At 37.3% G+C, this 19206-nt stretch overlaps 2 protein-coding genes across 2 annotated transcripts; one reads left to right on the forward strand and one right to left on the reverse strand.

The window, feature by feature from the left end:
• Positions 1-876: 876 nt before the first annotated feature.
• LOC131154113 (uncharacterized) lies at positions 877-14841 on the forward strand. Its single transcript, XM_058106639.1, has 7 exons — positions 877-1210; positions 1339-1443; positions 6920-7006; positions 13605-13655; positions 13808-13901; positions 13993-14077; positions 14238-14841. Exons 1-7 carry the CDS (start codon positions 1052-1054, stop codon positions 14383-14385), a joined length of 729 nt encoding a protein of 242 aa, XP_057962622.1. The 5' UTR covers positions 877-1051; the 3' UTR covers positions 14386-14841.
• Positions 14842-14960: 119 nt separating this feature from the next.
• Positions 14961-17002, reverse strand: LOC131154105 (peroxidase 64). The gene is made up of 4 exons (XM_058106627.1): positions 16442-17002; positions 16123-16311; positions 15633-15795; positions 14961-15547 (listed from the first exon to the last, which is right to left on the reverse strand). Exons 1-4 carry the CDS (start codon positions 16652-16654, stop codon positions 15153-15155), a joined length of 960 nt encoding a protein of 319 aa, XP_057962610.1. The 5' UTR covers positions 16655-17002; the 3' UTR covers positions 14961-15152.
• Positions 17003-19206: the final 2204 nt, after the last annotated feature.

A 19206-nucleotide genomic window follows, 5' to 3' on the forward strand; every position in this document is an offset into this window, starting at 1 on the left:
AATCTTGCACTCAACGAAAGCGATGCAAACTTATCTCAGATCCTTCGTCATATAGGCGACTTGTTGGAAGATTAATTTATCTAACCATCACAAGACCCGACTTAACTTATCCAGTGCATGTAAGCCACGAATACCACATTTGGATGCAGCACACAAGGTCTTACGGTACCTTAAGAAAACCACAGGTCAAAGAATTTTCTTATCTGCTTCTAGCGAAATTTGACTCTATGCATACTGTGATGCGGATTGGGCATGATGTAGGGACACAGACGATTGATCACCGAATATTGCATCCTACTTAAAAAATACCCATTTTATGGAAGACCAAGAGCAAACAACAGTTTCACTCTCCTCAGCCGAAGAAGAATATAGGTCTATGACGTCCACATGTTATGAGGTTGCTTGGCTAAAGTCTCTATTATTAGACTTTGAAGTAATGCATTCTCAACCAGTTAGTTTGTATTGTGACAACAAGGTTGTTGTATACATAACTTCAAATCCAATGTTCCATGAATGAACCAAGTATATCGAGATAGACTGTCATGTGGTTCAAGAAAAACTCCAGAGTCGCATCATCCAAACAGTCTACATGCATACAACCCAGCAATCTGCTGATCTTTTTACTAGAACTCTTAAATTCGCACAATTTTATTATTTACTCGATAAGTTGGGTGTCATAAATATCTACACCAACTCGAGGAGTGTTGAGGAATGCCACACCCCACACCAAAAACTAAGAAACCAAAGCACGACTAATATCACGTAAATTTTTAAAATGTTAGTAGATCATTTCTAATTTAGAAGCTCCGTACATATTAAAATTTTTTTAATTATATGTTCATTATATAAATATAAAATTATATAGAGATTGAAAACACAACAATAACAATTCCTTCTTTGTTATCTTTTATGCTTTGTTTTCGAATCGCTTCGTTTTGCTGTAATTTTAACACGAGTCACCGTGTGCTTGAAATATGGGATAAAGTTCTGTGGTGCATTGAGCAATTTGGCATTTGGAGTCAAGCTTACACGAATCACATCGACCACCAACATGAAAAGCAATGACGGCGAGGAAGATTTTCACGACGACGACGACGACGAAGAACCGATCACGACATCGTCGGCCGGCGAACACATGACCACGATTTCTTGTCACTGCTTCGGCGACTCGAGCGAGACCGAAGAGGCCTTCTCTATCACCATAATCGAAGTAACCATTTAATATTCATCTTCTTCGGATAACCCTCCCCACCTCCACTTCCCACCTAAAAAAGAAAGAAGCATGTTTGAAATATCTAACATGGTTCATCTTTGTTGTGGTGGCACTACTGATTTTAGAACATGAAAGAAGAGTATGGGCTGTTCGTGTGGCCCTGTAGCATTGTCCTGGCCGAGTATATTTGGCAGCAGAGATTGCGATTTTCTGGAAACAACGTGGTCGAGGTATTTTTTTTTTTTTTGGTTTGCCTGTAATGTTTTAGTTATTCTTCGTATGCTTGGAGTCTCGGAATCATATTTAAATAAGATTCGATTCAATTCAATTCTTTTAGAAATTCAGTAATGCTATTTGAAATGGATAAAATTCGGAATTTTATTGTTTTCCTGGTATTGAATAGAAGTTTTTTGTGTACTTATTTTTGGTACTTCATCTTTTATATTTAAAAGAACACTTATAGGAAGATTTATAAATTATGGGCGATAACAGTACTTCAATCCCAATTTTCTTCAAATCCAAACATCTTTTGTTACGCTTCTGCCTCTCACAAAATATCCCTATTTTATAATTCTGATTCGAGCTAATTCTATTTCTTTACATGCCTAGCACCAAGTTTTAAAGAAAATAAGAAACAATAACCCTGTATTTGGAAGGGTGGGTTTTGTTATGTTTGTTATTCTAGACGTTAGGTTGCTTTAGTGGTTTGTTACTACTCTGCCAATAAATCCCTATTGTTAAGGGTTAGTTGTTTGATTGAATTAGTCTTACCACGATATTAGGAACTGTTAAACGTGGGCTGTTTTTTTTTTCTGTTTTTCAAGCTTTGCTTTGTAAGGCTATAAGATAGCCAAGCTAACTTTTCAATTAATTGAAATGAGACTTCTTCCAAAATGTCCTTTTATCAGTTTCAGTTTCATAGGCTTTCCTGATTTTTAACATTTGGTATTAGAGCCAGGTCACAAGGCCTGGTTAAAATTAGAAGCAGCAGTCTTCTACGTGTGTAGTGATTGAAGCACAATGACAGAAAGTTCTTTTGTGCAGCTAGAAGTTCCGAAATTTGATGGGCATTATGATCATTGGGCGATGCTCATTGAAAACTTCTTGCGTTCTAAGGAGTACTGGGGCTTGGTGGAAAATGGGATTCCTGCAGTAGCAGAAGGTCTCACAGATGCTTAGAGGAAGAACCTGGAAGATCAGAAGTTGAAAGATTTGAAAGCAAAGAACTATCTATTTCAAGCAATAGATCATTCGATCTTGGAGACAATCCTCAACAAGGACACAGCAAAGAACATATGGGATTCTTTGAAGCAAAAGTATCAAGGTACAACACGAGTAAAGCATGCTCACTTGCAAGCTCTCCGGAATGAGTTTGAAATTCTTCACATGAAGGCAGGAGAATCTGTGAATGAGTTTTTTGCTCGGACTCTTACCATAGCCAACAAGATGAAAGCAAATGGTGAGGACAAGGGAGATGTTGCTGTAGTTGAAAAGATTTTGAGATCCATGACTCCAAAGTTTGATTATGTTGTGTGTTCTATTGAGGAGTCTAAGAATATAGACACCTTAACCATTGATGAGTTGCAAAGCAGCTTGCTTGTGCACGAACAACGCATGAGTTCTCATGTGGAAGAAGAACACGCTTTAAAGATTACTCATGGAGATCAATTTGGAGGAAGGGGTCGAGGACGTGGAAGTTTTAGAGGAAGAGGAAGGGGACGAGGCAGACAAAGCTTCGACAAAGCCACAGTGGAGTGCTATTACTGTCATAAGCTTGGGCATTTTCAATGGGAATGTCCAAGCAAGGAAAAGGAAGCCAACTATGCTCAAACTCAAGAAGAGATGTTACTGATGGCTTGTGATGATCTGATTAAGGCCAATGGAGAAGATATGTGGTTCCTTGACTCAGGATGCAGCAATCATATGTGTGGAAAGAAGGAATACTTCTCAGATTTTGATGGAAGTTTCAGAATTTTTGTGAAGCTGGGCAACAATTCAAGTATGGTTGTAATGGGAAAGGGCAATGTACGACTACAAGTTAATGGAAGGCCACAGATTATCCAGGAGTATTCTATGTGCCGGAGATGAACAACAATTTACTAAGTATTGGGCAATTACAAGAAAAGGGGCTTAACATTCTGTTTCAAGGTTAAAAGTGTAAAGTGTTTCATCCTGAGAAACGCTTAATAATGGAGACGAAGATGGCTTCGAATCGAATGTTCATACTGCATGCTATATCTCAGCCTATAGCATCTACTTGTTTTAACACAATCACGGAAGATATGGTGCAACTTTGGCATTATAGATATGGACACTTGAGCTTTAAGGGCTTAAAGACTCTTCAGTAGAAGAAGATGGTGAATGGTTTACCACAGTTTAAGTCTCCCTCAAGGCTATGTAAGGCTTGTTTAGTAGGGAAGCAACAAAGGTTCTCATTTCCAAGGACAAGCACCTGGAGAGCTTCACAAATTCTTCAATTAGTGCATGCTGATATTTGTGGACCAATCAAGCCCATCTCAAATGGCAAGAAGAGGTATTTAATTACTTTCACTGATGACTTTAGTAGAAAAACATGGATTTATTTTTTGATGGAAAAATTAGAAGCTTTAGCTGTTTTTAAGAGTTTTAAGATACATGTTGAGAAGGAGACAAACTTGTTCATTAGAGTATTACGTACTGATCGAGGAGGAGAGTTTACAGCACAAGAGTTCATCAATTTTTGTGATGTAAATGGCATACGAAGACAATTGACAGCTGCCTACACACCACAACAGAATGGAGTTGCAGAACGGAAGAATAGAACTATTATGAATATGGTTCGTAGTATGATTTCCAAAAAGCAATTTCCAAAAACTTTCTGGCCTGAAGCAGTAAATTGGACAGTGCACGTCTTAAATCGAAGTCCAACAGTGGCAGTAAAAAATAAGACCCCAGAAGAAGCTTGGAGCGGAGTTAAGCCTTCAGTTGAGCATTTTAGAGTCTTTGGATGTATCTCCCATGTTCATGTGCCTGACAGTAAAAGAACTAAGCTGGATGATAAAAGCTTGAGTTGTGTTTTGTTGGGAGTTAGTGAGGAATCCAAGGCTTATAGGCTTTATGATCCAATTTCACAAAGAATCATAATAAGTAGGGATGTTGTATTCGAAGAAGACAAGAATTGGGATTGGGACAAGAAACATGAAGAATCCATTGTGTGTGACTTGGAATGGGGTGATCTTAAGGAGGAAGCAGCTATGTTTGAAGATAATGAAGAGGGGAGCGAATATGAATTTGACCCTGCAGCAAATGATCCTGAAGCTAATGTAGACGCAGCCGAAGAGAATTTTTCCTCAGATTCCTTGGTTGAAGAAAGCTCTCCTAGCTCGAATGAAGGGAGAAATAGGAGACCACCAATCTGGATGAGAGATTATGAAACAAGAGAAGGCATTTCTGAAGAAGATAATGAAGCTTATTTGGCCATGTTTGCAACTACTGATCCTATTCATTTTGAAGATGCTGTGAAGAGTAAGAAATGGAGGAGAGCCATGGATTTAGAAATGGAAGCAATAAACAACAATGACACGTGGGAAAGGGAGCAAAAAAAATTGGAGTGAAATGGATTTATAAGACCAAGTTTAATGAAAATGGAGAAGTAGACAAATACAAGGCTAGGCTTGTAGCGAAGGGGGATACTCAGCAACATGGGGTAGACTATACTGAAGTATTTGCACCTGTGGCACGCATGGAGACAATTCGATTGGTGATAGCACTTGCAGCTCAAAGAGGAGGGACTATCTACCAATTAGATGTGAAATCTGCATTTTTACATGGTAAGTTGAATGAAGTGGTTTTTGTCGAGCAGCCTTGTGGTTATGTGCAAAAGGGAAATGAACAGAAGGTTTACAAGTTAAAGAAGGCACTTTATGGGCTTAAGCAAGCACCCCGTGCTTGGTACAGCCGTATAGAGGCCTATTTCATGAAAGAAGGCTTTGAGAAGTGTGACTACGAGCATGCTTTGTTCATCAAGACAAGCAAAGAAGGCAAAGTATTAATTGTAAGTCTCTATGTTGATGATCTCATTTTACTGGAAATGATGAATTAATGTTTGCTGAGTTTAAAAATTCCATGAAGCATGAGTTTGACATGACAGATCTTGGTAAGATGAGGTATTTCCTTGGTCTTGAAGTCTTGCAAAGATCTGATGGTGTTTTTATCAGTCAAAAGAAGTATGCTTTGGACGTGCTGCAACGGTTTGGAATGGACAAAAGTAATTCTGTACATAATCCTATTATTTCTGGCTTTAAGCTCGTGAAGGATGAAGGTGGAGTTAAGGTGGACAAGACTTACTATAAACAGATTGTGGGTAGTCTCATGTATCTGACAGCTACTCGACCTGACATGATGTTTGTGGTGAGTCTTATCAGTAGATATATGGAGAATCCTACTGAGCTTCATTTACAGGCAGCAAAAAGGGTGCTGAGATATTTGAAAGGTACAACTGGGTTTGGAATTTTCTATAAGAAGGGAGGCGATAATGAACTTGTGGCATACACTGATAGTGATTATGCTGGAGATTCGGAGGACAGAAAAAGTACTTCAGGCTATGTGTTTTTGCTGAGTTTAGGAGCAGTATCCCAGTCATCAAGAAAACAACCAGTTGTAAGTCTATCTACCACAGAGGCAGAGTTTATTGCTGCAGCTTCATGTGCATGTCAAGCAATATGGTTGAAAAGGATGTTGGGAAAGCTGGGTCAGAATCAAGGCAAGTCAACTATTATTCGTTGTGATAGTAGTTCTGCAATCAAACTCTCAAAGAACCCAATAATGCATGGTCGTAGTAAGCACATAGATGTACGCTTCCATTTTCTTCGAGAGCTCACAAAGGCTGGTACAATGGAGCTGGTGCATTGTGGGACACGAGAACAGTTGGCTGATGTGATGACTAAACCACTAAAGCTGGATGTTTTCTTGAACCTGCGAGGGTTATTGGGAGTTTGTTCTGAGATGGATATAAACTGAGTGCTTGAAGCATTCAGTTTAAGGGAGGAATTGTTATGTTTGTTATTCTGGACGTTAGGTTGCTTTAGTGGTTTGTTACCACTCTGCCAATAAATCCCTATTGTTAAGGGTTAGTTGTTTGATTAAATTAGTTTTACCACGATATTAGGAACTGTTAAACGTGGGCTGTTTTTTTTCTGTTTTTCAAGCTTTGCTTTGTAAGGCTATAAGATGGCCAAGTTGACTTTTCAATTAATTGAACTGAGACTTCTTCCAAAATTTCCTTTTATTAGTTTCAGTTTCATAGGCTTTCCTGATTTTTAATAGGTTTCAGGTCTTGGATTTGGAGATGTGGATTTGGACAAAACATAGCGTAAAATTTTATGGAGTTTTTCTTCCAAATCCACACAAATCTAAACCCAAGGCTTGAAATCCATGCTCCCAAACACTACAAGTTGCTATTTGGGGGAAATTAGATAGGCTTCTATACCTGGGCTGGAATTATTTTAGATTGGGAAGCCTAGCAGTGGTTTTTGATTATGTGTGTAATGGCTGTTTCGACTAGTTTCTAGTTTTTGGTTGATTATCTATTGTTTGCGTTTATTATTGATTTGAAGCCTTATAATAGGTTCATATTATGTGGATTATACCTATTTTAGGTGATTTTACCCTCTTTTGCTTTCTAATTTGATTGATTATCTATTGCTTATATTTATTATTGATTTGCAGCTTGGTGGTGGAACATCCTTACCAGGGTTAGTTGCAGCGAAGGTGGGTTCAAATGTGACACTTACAGATGACTCTAAAAGATTGGAGGTACCAGTTGCTATCTCTTGGATTACCACTTCAGATAAAAGTTTAACCTGTTAGTTTGTGTGCCAATAATGTTTATCACACCTTAACACCAACTCTATATTGATGTAAGACTGGAAGTAGGTATTTGGATGGATCATGTTTTCCAAATTTAGAGACCAATTTCAAAGAATAGGGTCAATGGATTGTTGGATTCTAAATCCAAATGTGTTTAGTTTATTTGTAGTGGGCTTATGTGTATTTGGGGTTCATTTGTGATTTATGTTTGTTTTAGGGGTTTTGTGTGTAATTTCTTGTATCTTTGTGTGTGTAATTTTCTGTATTTTATGCCTTATTATGAGTAGGCTGTGAAAGCAAATGTGAGTTGCTTTCCCCTATTGTATCTCCTTCTTCTTCTTCTTTTCTTCCCCTCTCCTATCTATTTCTCTCCCAATCTTCCCCCTTGGCAATACCCTCACTTCTATTCTATTTATCATCCTTGCTGCTGTTGTCCATCAATTACTATCAGAGCCCAATTCAATCTTCTTTTTTTTTTTAATAGAAGAATAAATTCATTACGTAAAGAAAGAATGTATAATCAGTAGAGAAGACATCTCCTTAACGAAATCTGGGAATCCCCAGGAAAACCAAAAGAAGAAAAACTCAAAAAATAATATACAGCAGAAGAAAATCAACATGCCCTAAGAAGAGACTGCCAATTGTGCCGAACATCTCATATACACATCTCCTTGAAATTTCCATTGCCTACACACCATAAAAAAGCCATAAAAAGAAAAGAAAAAAAAAAAAAATTTTTTTCCCCATACCAACCAAATTGGTAACTTCCTCCCTGAAAATATACGCAAGTTACATTCCTTCCACAAGCGCCAAAGCATTGCAAATAAAGCACAATTCCGTAATGTAATTCCTTCCTTCTTGCTCCCAAACCCCATAAAATATATTGCCAAGAACCCTCCACTGTTTTAGGAAAAAACCCAGCTTTCTCCCAAGTAATTGAATAGCCTATTTCAATCTTTCTTCCACTTCTGGCCCACTTTTTTTTTTCTTACATTTTTTATTCTCTTCGTTCATCACTACCTCTCTGTCAATCTCCATCTCGACTCCATCCATGGGTTCAATCACAAATCCTAGATTTCGGCCCCTTATCCTCTGTTGTAAAATTTAAGTGAAAAAAGAAGAAAAGAAAAGAAAAACCACCTACAATTGAAACCTGGTCACAGCCACTGCCCTTCATTTTTGTAGATCACAATCCAAGTATCATTCGCAACACCACCTATCAACCAGCCCCTTCTCCAAAATTCATTGTTGTCCACCCACCTGTGTAGCCTCACATGCTAACAAAAAGTTATCTCCAGTCGTCTCCCCTCATAAATTCCCTATTTCTTGTATTTTTGTCTTCTCACCACCACCATTACTGCAATTACACCACCTTCTGGTCTATCCTTGCTCCACATTTTATCACCAATGATAGATGTGCCTTTTGTGTTGAGGATGCATGTGCAGGGAGATTTTTCCCTGTTTTGCAACTTTCAAAACAGTATATTTACTTACAGCCACGTATTTTTCTTTTTGCCTGCAAAAACCAGCAAATTTTTGAAGAAATTTGATAGAAAGTTTATATTAGTTTTGCCACGCATTTAGAGGGATCTATCAGTATTGCCCGCATCAAAATCAGACTAAATTGCAGCCATTTGTAAGTTGTTTTTGAGTGTTTGTTTAATTTTCATGAAATACTTGACAATAAAGGAGAACTTGAAGATCATGAGAAATTGAGAGTCAAGTTTGTGGTTTTGCGTGAATAGATTAAAAATTGTTCACAGCTTGTGTGAAGGGTCCTTCGAATTATATATGTGTGTTTGTTTGTGGGTGGGTGTGTGGAGTTGTTGTCTGCTAGAGTAAAAAATATGGAGAATTCCTTGAAGATTATTACTAATGTTTTAAATAGACTAAAAGTTGCAGCCTTGAGTAAATAGCCCATTGATTTTCTCAATGTTTTAAAAGGCGAGGCGTTTTACCCTCCGCGAGGCAAGGCGTAAGCATTTTGGGACTGTATTTTTTAAATAATTAATAAATAAAATCAATTTATATATAGTAAAAAAAAAAGAGAGAAAATTTTACAATAATGGAGAAAAAAATAAAAACATAATTTTAAAATATCATATAGGCCAATTTTACTAACAAACACAAACAATACATGTTTAAAAATAAGCAGCAGCTGCAGCAGGAAATTAAATCTGAAAATTGAAAACAGAAACAAACCAAAAGCCAACTGCAGCTACCTTCAGTTTTAGAGACAGTGGCAGAGAGTCTCGTGGGAGTCTGCTATGAACAACACTGGAGAGAGTGAGAGTTGAATACTCGAATTAGTTCGAGCAAAGACCTCAGACTGAGAAGAAATCTCGAAGCAGAGAGATTGTTGGGGGTCATGGAGAGAGACGAGAGGCTTTAGAGGGTCGCTGCAGAGAGACGAGAGGTTCGAATGGGTTGTCAGAGAGAGATGACATGTCAGAAGGGATCGTCGGAGGCGAATCAGTGGTTGGAAGAGATCGTCGACTCGTCGGAGAGAGACGAGAAGCTGGAGGAGTCTTGAAGTCAGACGCAAGCTTCGAAAGAGACAAGAGCTCCGAAGGGGTTGTCGAAGAGAGACGATATGTCGGAAGGAGTCGTCAGAGGCAGATTAGAGGTTGGAAGGGATCGTCGACTTGTCAGAGAGAGACGAGAAGCTTTGAGGAATAGTCAGAAGCAGTTGTTGAGTTGTTGGGGAGAGAGGAGGAGCTGGTTGAATAGTCGGAGAGATGCGGAAGCTTGGAGGACAGAAGCTTCATCGAGAGGGGGGTTTTGAGGCTCCTATCAGGCTCTGCATGTTTTTTATATATATATATTTTAAATCTGGTGCTCCTGAAAGGCGTACGCCTTCCCAAGTGAGGCGTAAAAGGTGCGTTTTTTTGCCCAAGTCGTACGCATTTGAGGCTTTACGCCTTTCCAGTTATTCCTTAGGGTATTTTATGCTCAAAATGCCTCAAGGTGCGCCTTATGAACGTCTTTTAAAACATTGGATTTTCTTATCAAACAGGAAAGTTTGAGATATTTGATGATGGAGTACTTTTTCTGATGGTATGATAGGAATGAGGTTTGAAAGTTGTATTGGTCTGAATTGAAATTGAAGAGAACAGTGTGAGTTTGGTGGATTAAACAACAGTAGCTCTTAGAAGAAGAAGATTTGGTGAGATTAGAACAGGGGATGACATGAAGCAAGCCATGCAGGAGAAATTTGTACCTTACAATTACCAGTAGTGTGTTCATGTACAACTCTTTGATTTGAGGCAAGAGGACAAGATAGTATCAAATTACAGTAGTAGGTCTTTTCACTTGGCCACTCACGCTGACATAGAATGGAAAGATAATGTGATTATTGTTCTTGTATAGAAAAGGGTTGAAGGCAGCTATTGCCTCCAAGCTTGCTGCATTCTGTCTCATTACAGTTGGAGATGGTTGCTACTCAGTTAGAGGAGGATATGCTGCAGAATCCTCCTAGAGTTACATCGACCATCCAGTTTGAGGAGGCTAGTGGTGGAGTTGTGTGTGAGAAATCAACTGAGCAGTTGGATAAAGGAGCTCAGACTACTGCCACTTGGAAGACTCTAGGGCACTCTAAAACAACTTCTAAGGTCCAATCAGCTATAAGTGTTTCAAATGTTAAGGTTTTAGGCTCTGAGTTGGACGATGCCCCAACCAACTCATGGCCACGGTTACCTGGGTCACTGCCCCCCCATGACCGCAATCCAGCTCAAACGTCCCAGTTCGGGGGTTGATAGCATCCCAGATTGATGGGGGTCAGGACAAAAATTGCCAAAAGTGGCAACCCAAATTAGTTAACATTTTTCATATGAAAATCATATGAAAGCATTCAGAAAATTTAAAACAAATTGTAAGGAAAATTGCAAATTGAGTTTTACCGCTACAAAACTGCTGCAAAGCCTGTGAGGGTTAGAAGAGAGGACTTCCTGCTTCTCTGAATTGTGCAACACATAGAAGAGTCCAGTAAATCTGTTTAGTAGTTAAAAGAATTAAGACACTAATTTATATATAAAGAAATAAGTTAATTTACTAGTTAGTCATTCTTCAATTAAGAATAATAGTGACATACTTATATTTCTTTCATTGAAAATTTGAAAAAAAAAAATTAAATAACAAAAGAAACGTAATTGATTGTTTAGCTCATATTTTTACTTGATATGAAAATTATTGATAATAAGTAAATAATCAAAACATACTAGAATCCAAAGTTGTGGTTCAAGCGTAACATGACCCGAAATGGCATATTGAATGAGCCTACCCTTCCAAGAATCATGTACCTCTTAAGTAGCATACCCTATACCCATACCCATGCCAAGACTTGAAAAGTACTGCGTTATGGGTACCTAAGCTCATGGCTGTTGCAGAAAAAAGAAGATGATGATGATGGCATCCAAGCAATTGAATCTAAAACAGAAGTCCCAGATACCTTAGATGATGATGGCAAAGCAAAAAACATTTTAGGACTCCAACCTATATTCTCTTCCACAAGATTGGAAGACAAACCAACATCTTTCAAACTAATGTGGTTTGTTTTGATTTTGTATTTCGGTTGTTGATCCTAGTAGTTGTGCAAATGTAGGTTCTGAAGAAGCTGTGAAGAAGTTAAATTTGGAAGTTGAACCTCATCCCGATCCATACAAATTTTCTTGGGTGAACAATACCGACTTGAAAGTTCATGATCATTGCTTGCTCACCCTCAAGATTGGATTAATTGTGCAGACAATGTAGTGTGACCTCCTTCCTCAAGATTTATGTTATCCTTTTGGGCCATCCATGGTTGTTTGATAGGAGGATCGAGTATTATGCCTAAGAAAATTATTATACCCACTCCATGAACACAAAGAAGTATAAGTTGATGCAATCTTGAGTTCTTCCAATCACCAAATTGAAGCATACTTCTGGCTCCTTTTTTATGATGTGAGATGATTTTATTCATATTTCATAGTGATGGACGTGTTGTTTCTCGTGAACTCAATGGAGTCCAGCTCTTTTTGGAAGGTGGGAATTGACCTAGGATGGGAAGCGGGTATTTGGATGGATCATTTTGACCCTATTTGGAGACTAATTTCAAAGAATATTACGAGATTGTTGGGTCCTAAACCCATTTTTGTGTTCATTTTATTTCTAGTAGTCTTATGGGTATTTACTGACTCATTTGTAACATAGGGGTGTTTTAGGGGTTTGTAGTTTCATGTATCAAATGTGTAATTTTTTAAGTAGGCTGTGAAAGATATACAGGAGTTAGAATTTTCATGAACTTGAGTTGAAGTGAATGCGAGTTGCTTCCCCACCCCCAAAAAAAAATTGTATCTTCTTCTTCCCCATCTCCCCTTCTTTCCCTCCTCTTTCCTATCTATTTTTTTTCTCTATTTCCCCCCGGCAATACCCTCACTGCTATTCCATTCATCATCCTTGTTGCTGTTCTGCATCACCTATGTTTCTCAATGATGCTTAACATGCACACCTATAGTGACATACTGATACCATCTTCGCGAATGCACATTTGTTTTGGTCTACTTAATACTGTGTGCAAGGCAGATCGTAGAATTTGATTGAGATTGAGTTGTTCCATTGAGGTTCTCTTGGTTTTTCTGATGAATTTAAAATTTTTTCTCCCATGTAATTCTCTGTATTTTTTGTGTGCGTGCCTATACTTGGAATTGTTTTCCTTTTTTCTTTTGCAGGCAACTTTGTTCTTTTCTATTTTACTACAGTTACTGATAGGTTTTTCTGTGTGATGTTATTGGTTACTGTATGTTAGTGAGGTTACTGTTGTCCATTTGATGTGCATGAGATGTATTTATAAATAGAATGGGAGGGCCAAAGATGATCTCCTTGGTAGGGTGTGCAGATGGCTGTCCTTTGCATCCTTGTTTGTATGACACATGTCTAGTGTCTACTATGAGTGACCAATGACAAGTTTGTACTCTTCTGACAACTACTCAACCAGTCTGATGATAGAACCAAGTTTGTACTCAGTACTGTGTAATACACAATGCTGTGCAGTACATAGTGGAGCAATTCCAATTCCAAGGACATCTAAACATCCTCCTCTCTCCTCTTCTATCTTTCTAACTCTCAACCAATCTGATGATTGAACCAAGTTTGTACTCAGATGCCATGTGATCCACAATGCTGTGCAATACAGAATGGAGCAACTCCATTTCCAAGGACATCTAAACGTCCTCCTAGTAATTTGGGAGACTTTTGATTTCATTATCTCAGTTTTGTTTTCCTTCCCATCTTGGTACTAAATGAACAGATAGTTCAGGATGGACAGAATGCTGAATTCAGTGCATAACTATAAGAAACTGAAATGCAATTCCTTTTTCCCTTTGCAGGTAACTGATTTTAGTCCGACTATGAATTCTAGTTATCATCTTCTCACACAATTTATTCATTTGTATCGCATTAAGTGAATTGATAAAAATATGTATCTTCTTGTCCTCATGCTGACAAATGAGTTCGTTTTTGTTTGAGACATCTGTGAGCTGTTTCTTAAACTATTGCCTTGGATTTGCAGGTGCTGGATAATATGAGAAGAGTGTGTGGCCTGAATGAGCTTAAGTGTGAGGTAAACTGTTGCCTAATCTCATTATTGTTAGTTATTCATACTGACATTTTGCATTATGTGTGAGCACCGAGCAGCAAGAAAGGGATGGGGGCTGTGGGGGTTCAAAGTAATCCTGTCAGTTGCTTTTCAGGTGATTCAGTTCTATCTTGTAGGTACTAGGACTCACATGGGGAGTGTGGGATGCACCCATATTCAATTTGAACCCAAATTTTATTCTTGGGGCTGATGTATTGTACAACACAAGTGGTAGATTATTTTCTGCTCTACTCGATTATACATACTTTTTCCTTTATCAAAGAACTTGAAATTTAATGTTGACTTCGTTTGTATTTGTAAGCCTTCGACGATCTCTTTGCCACTGTGACATTCCTGCTCCAAAGTTCTCCAGGTTCAGTTTTTGTAACGACTTATCACAATCGAAGGTATTTTTTTATCACAATCAAAGGTATTTTTTATTTGCATATGGTTTTCATGGGATTTTGCCCAGGAACTTATGAACTACTAGCTTTCATAACTTAGTAATTAATTACAACTTCTACTCATCTTTTTTTTTTTTTTTTTGGTTGCCTTAATCATTTGCAGTGGACATAATCTTATTGAATTCTTGATGATGAAATGGAAATTGAAGTGTGTGAGGCTTCTCGATGGGTTTTCATTTATGCCCTCTTGCAAGGCATCTGGGCTGAGTGGCAACATTCAATTGGCCGAGATTGTATTAAATGATGAATAGGCTGAAGTAACCAAACCAACAGTCTTGTATCAGAATTGAAAAGTGGTTTGTGCAGTCTGATCATTTACATCTCTGCTTCTTGTCAATGGTATAGGGAAGTTGTTGGCCAGGTGACTGATTTGTCTGGCTTTCCTCTAAGAGAGTATTTTGTTTATGGATCGCTGCTGCTTTTTATAGTTTAGAGGAAGCTTGAATTTTCATTTGGAAATGAACATTGAGAGCCTGCAATTCTATTGTTGCATAGTGATGTAGGGTTTATTTTTGAAGTAATAGACTGAAAAGGCTAGCCAAGTTTGTTAGGAGTTTGAAGATGTCTGTGTACATGGCCTGCCATCAACATTATTTGCATGTATTCCCTAGCTGTAGATATAAGCTGTTTGTTTAACTGACTGAATTGTTGCTTTTGTCTCTGAGCTTGAGTTAATGAGACTTCTAACAGACATGGGAAATATTTCATTATTGGTTTTGATCTTTCTTGTTTTAGGTGCAATGAATTAAATGGAAGCATTTGTTGCACTTGGTTGTATCAATGAGAAGAAAATATTCAGCCTTAATTAGGCTAGATATCTGAGCAGTGCATCAATGGGGTGATTTTCCATCATATAACGCTTATTTTGTTACAATAAGACAAATTTGCTTTGACTGACAGACACACATGCTATTTCTGCAATCCCTATAAATTCTAAAAACAACAAATGGAGTTAACCCATTTGATGGATTAACCAGCTCACATGGTTCAAAATCGACTCAAACTAAGCACAGAACTCTTAATTTACTACCCTGCAGTCCTTCCTAACCTCCTGCCCTGCAGTGATGCTACTCATCTTGATCATAGACTTCACAAAAGCCTTCGAAAATGCACCTTTTGAGGTAGCAAACTTGGAAACCAGATCCTTGGTCTTTGGAGCAGTCAGCAAAGCTTGGTCTGAGGAAAACAGGCTTCTCCCCTGAAGGATTAGCTTGTAGTATGTATTATCAAAAGTTGTTGGGGAAGGATCCATGGTGGCTCCTGCATTCTTTGCCTTATTTTGTGCTGGGCAAATTCTCCTTAAGCTTGCAGCAAATGATGGGTTCATCGAAGGGTCAGTATCATGTGTGGCATTGAAGTTGTGGATTCTGTTCTGGAAAGATGAACAGTGGGAAAACCCAAGAGTGTGCCCTCCTAAGATGGACCATCAAAGGTATTATTATTATAATTATTAGCCCATTTGTGTATTTGAATGGGAGAATATGACATGAGATGGTACCTGAAAGAGCAACTAGGTCATCCATGGAGAGACCTCTTTGAGAAAAACTCTGTTGCAGCTGTGATATATTGAATGTGGGAGCTGGCAGTTGTCTTGTTTCCCTGGCCAGTGATGTTCTTCCGTCTTTCCTGCCTTTAGGTACATTCCAGGCTGGACCCCCAGACTACGAGACATTCAAAACATAAAGCTAATAAATACATAAATACATGCATGTGTGTTTGTAATATACTAATATCTTCTCAAGCGGTTGTTGTTAGTATTTATTCTTTATTATTATTATTATTAATATTATTATTGCAGATGTTGCTTTTCTGTTGCTTTTGCCGCTTTCATTAGGGCTGGTCCAACATTAAGATGTCCAGCTGAAAGGAGAACAAGGGTTCATGATGGGATGCTGAAAAAATGGATACAAGAAAACAAAAGGAAGCAATTGGTGTAAGTATTGATGTTGTTTTGCCCCCTCTGTCTCTGGTTTTAGTTTTTATCTTACCAGTACAACTGCATCTCTTGCTGCTATAGCCAAGATATCAGCACAGGAGACTACGGCTGGGCACGAAGCTTCCACTGCTTTCTTTGCATTGTCAATGACATAAAATGCATGCAAAGACACATTAGGTGGCCCATCTTTCTCTGCTGTGTTCTTTCTTACTGACTTTAGCAGCACAGAAGCATCGCAGCCCTTCAACAAAATTAAAATAATTTAAGTTTCTTTGAAGGAAGAATTAATTTAGAATAACCAGAACAAAAATCCAGAAATAAAAGAAGAAATTTAAACAAGATTAGCTTAATTTATTTTATGATTTACCTACCCTTATAAAGCAGTCGTGGAAATGCATCCGGAGCAATGCAGCAGGGACGGTTTTATCCCGCATCGCTGCCTGCGACACTGCATTTCTGATAAGAATCTCAGCATCAGGGCATGTCTTCTCGTAGTAATTCAAGCTCAGTGCATTTCCCAGAGTAGAAGAAGATGCAGAAAAGATGGCAAGTGAGCCCAGTATTAATGCAATAAAGGCAGCCATGCTCAGGTACTACTCGAGCTCTCTTCTATAACTTGAATTTAGCTTTGAAGCCACATGGGGATTCAAGCTATTTATAATGGAGAGAGAGAGAAAGAGAGAGAATTTGTTTACAGGCAGACTTGATCAGATGGTGGTTGTATTAGGATGGGTAAAGACAGGGTTTGCTATAGTGAATTTGGTGAGTGATGAGTGAGAAGAATGTTGATTAATATATATATATATATATATGATGGAGTAGCAGTGTTGTCGAAGGCATCCCTGTGCTGCCAAAAACTTTGGACAAAACAATATAATACGGAGTATCAATTGCACATTGAAACGCTATTATGAGGCTTATCAATGACAGTCATTGAGCATGTGGCTGAGCATGCACGATTTTTAACCTCCATTACCCTGTGGTAATTAATCAAGAACACCTCCAAATGCACCATATATTTCTTCCTAGGTGATGGAAAACTAAACTAAAACAAATTAAGGCATGTGATTTGCTAGCTACATTTGCTTGTTCTTTTATTTTTTTCACAATTATTTTTGGTATGTTAGAATATATGCCGGCCCAAGGATATAAAATTGCTTTAAAGAGATAGGACAAAGTCCTGCTGTCACGAGTACAACTTACAAGAGCATGCATACGCAGCAACATAAAAGAAATAACATAAAGAAGAGACTAGAGAAGAGAGGAGCACACTGCTTTTACTTGGTTCATTCTTCTGTCCATGTCCAGTGTATTTCTTTAAAAATGTTTGTTATAAAACTGTATTAGAGCTTCAATCTTCCCTCACAAATATAAATAATTCTTATCCGAAAATGAGATATGAACAAATACTTTTTCCCCCTGCACTCTCCCAAAGCACAACCTTCCATCAGCTGAAAATACCTTAGGTCAGGACCTTCTCTTATGGAATTCAAGTAAATCCCTCCAAAAAATATGACTTACAGTTTAACATGCACTCTTGTGAAATTTAGATGTCCACTTCAAATGTTTATTATTATTGTTGTCGGTGCTTTTGTATTATTACTATAAATATGGATGCATATGCAATCATTCAAGCCAAACAACATTGTTAATTTCACAAAAAAATGGTCCCGTGATAATTTTTTTTTAGAAAGGGAGAATGCTTCGAGCAGTTAGGGTTGAGCAATCAAAGTTGTTAAATTTTAAAGTTGATGGATTCTTTAAGCATCAATTAATTGAAGAAAGAATGTGATGTGATGTGATGTGACTCTTAATAGCGTACCAAGTTGGACTAGAGGAGGGGTTGGGAGACATGGGTTTGATACTTTAGTTGAACGGAGCTAACCAACGACCTTGTGCTTAAGTTGTGCAAGTGTGTTTTTAATATTATAACATTCACATTATTCATTGTACTAAGCATGCGTCTTGAAAAATGAAAGGGAGTTTTGTCTTGGCATCAATTATTGATTAGTACATGCATTATCCACCTATTTGCCTTCATTGAAATTTGAATCTAGGGTTGGATTTGGAGGGGGGCTAAGGTTAGCATAACCAAAGTCCATAAAACTATTATTGCTTATTTCGGGGATAGCTCGGGTCATAAATTCGAGAGCAGTTTGAGGATTGTTACTGTTTGAGTTTGATATTTTAATTGTTCACTTCAAATCAAAACATTTCTATTAACATAGAGATGAATAATAATAATAATAATAATAATAATATATGAGACTCTTTGATTTGATTATAGGTATATTCAAGTCAAGCTAAGTCGACATAATAGTATATTCAAATTTGACTCGAAAATGTTAAAATCAAAATCGGACTCAAACTCGTTTGATTTCAAAATTCTTAAATCTCATGCTTGACTGAGTTATAGATTAATATTCAAAACATGTATAATAAATATATTATATATGTATATATATTAAATATATGCATAAAAATGTATATTATATGCTTTAATATAAAAATAATAAAATTTAAAAACTTGATTAGGCATGTACTCCATTAGAGTAGTATTATACAACTTGAACTTGACTACGTAAAATATTCTAGTAAATCGAATTTGAGTAGAATCAGGACAAGTCATCTTAGGGAGCAAGTCGACCCCAAGTAACTTGTAAGTAATCTTGGCTCATACCCCTAGTTTTGATGGATTAAAGAGGAGGTGGAAGAATCTCAAACATTGTTATATTAAAAAAAAAAAGTTTTAAGGTTTCTTTATTTGTGAAAAATATTTTTTATTCTTATTTTTTCAAAGAGTTTAAAATTTTAAATATATATTCAGTTTTTCAAAATTCATATTAGAAAGGTAGAAAATAAGAAGTTTATTTAGTTGTGCAAAATAATTTTAATTTTTATTTCTAGAAATACTTGCAAAAAAAAAAAACAAAACAAAAACAAAACAAGTTATTTTAATTTTTTTTTTTTCAAAATTATGTAAGGTAATGTTTAAGAACATAGATTTTGGGGTTTGGATTTGGATATGAGTAGGCTTGAAAGAAACTCATAAAATTTTATGCTATATTTTTTTTAAATCCACACAAAAATTCAAATTCAAAATATGAATTCTAAGCTCCTAAACATAGAGTAAGAA

Source organism: Malania oleifera, chromosome 1, assembly GCF_029873635.1.
Source record: "Malania oleifera isolate guangnan ecotype guangnan chromosome 1, ASM2987363v1, whole genome shotgun sequence".
NCBI lineage: Eukaryota > Viridiplantae > Streptophyta > Magnoliopsida > Santalales > Ximeniaceae > Malania > Malania oleifera.

Excerpts from the sequence above, each read along its gene's own strand:
- LOC131154113 (XM_058106639.1), top strand. The coding sequence starts at position 1,052 with ATGAAAAGCAATGACGGCGAGGAAGATTTTCACGACGACGACGACGAC. Across the intron at positions 7,007-13,604 it reads ATGACTCTAAAAGATTGGAG|GTGCTGGATAATATGAGAAG; the intron begins GTACCAGTTGCT and ends TTGGATTTGCAG. Across the intron at positions 14,078-14,237 it reads ACGACTTATCACAATCGAAG|TGGACATAATCTTATTGAAT; the intron begins GTATTTTTTTAT and ends AATCATTTGCAG.
- LOC131154105 (XM_058106627.1), bottom strand. The coding sequence starts at position 16,654 with ATGGCTGCCTTTATTGCATTAATACTGGGCTCACTTGCCATCTTTTCT. Across the intron at positions 16,312-16,441 it reads TCCACGACTGCTTTATAAGG|GGCTGCGATGCTTCTGTGCT; the intron begins GTAGGTAAATCA and ends ATTTTGTTGAAG. Across the intron at positions 15,548-15,632 it reads TGACCTAGTTGCTCTTTCAG|GAGGGCACACTCTTGGGTTT; the intron begins GTACCATCTCAT and ends GGTCCATCTTAG.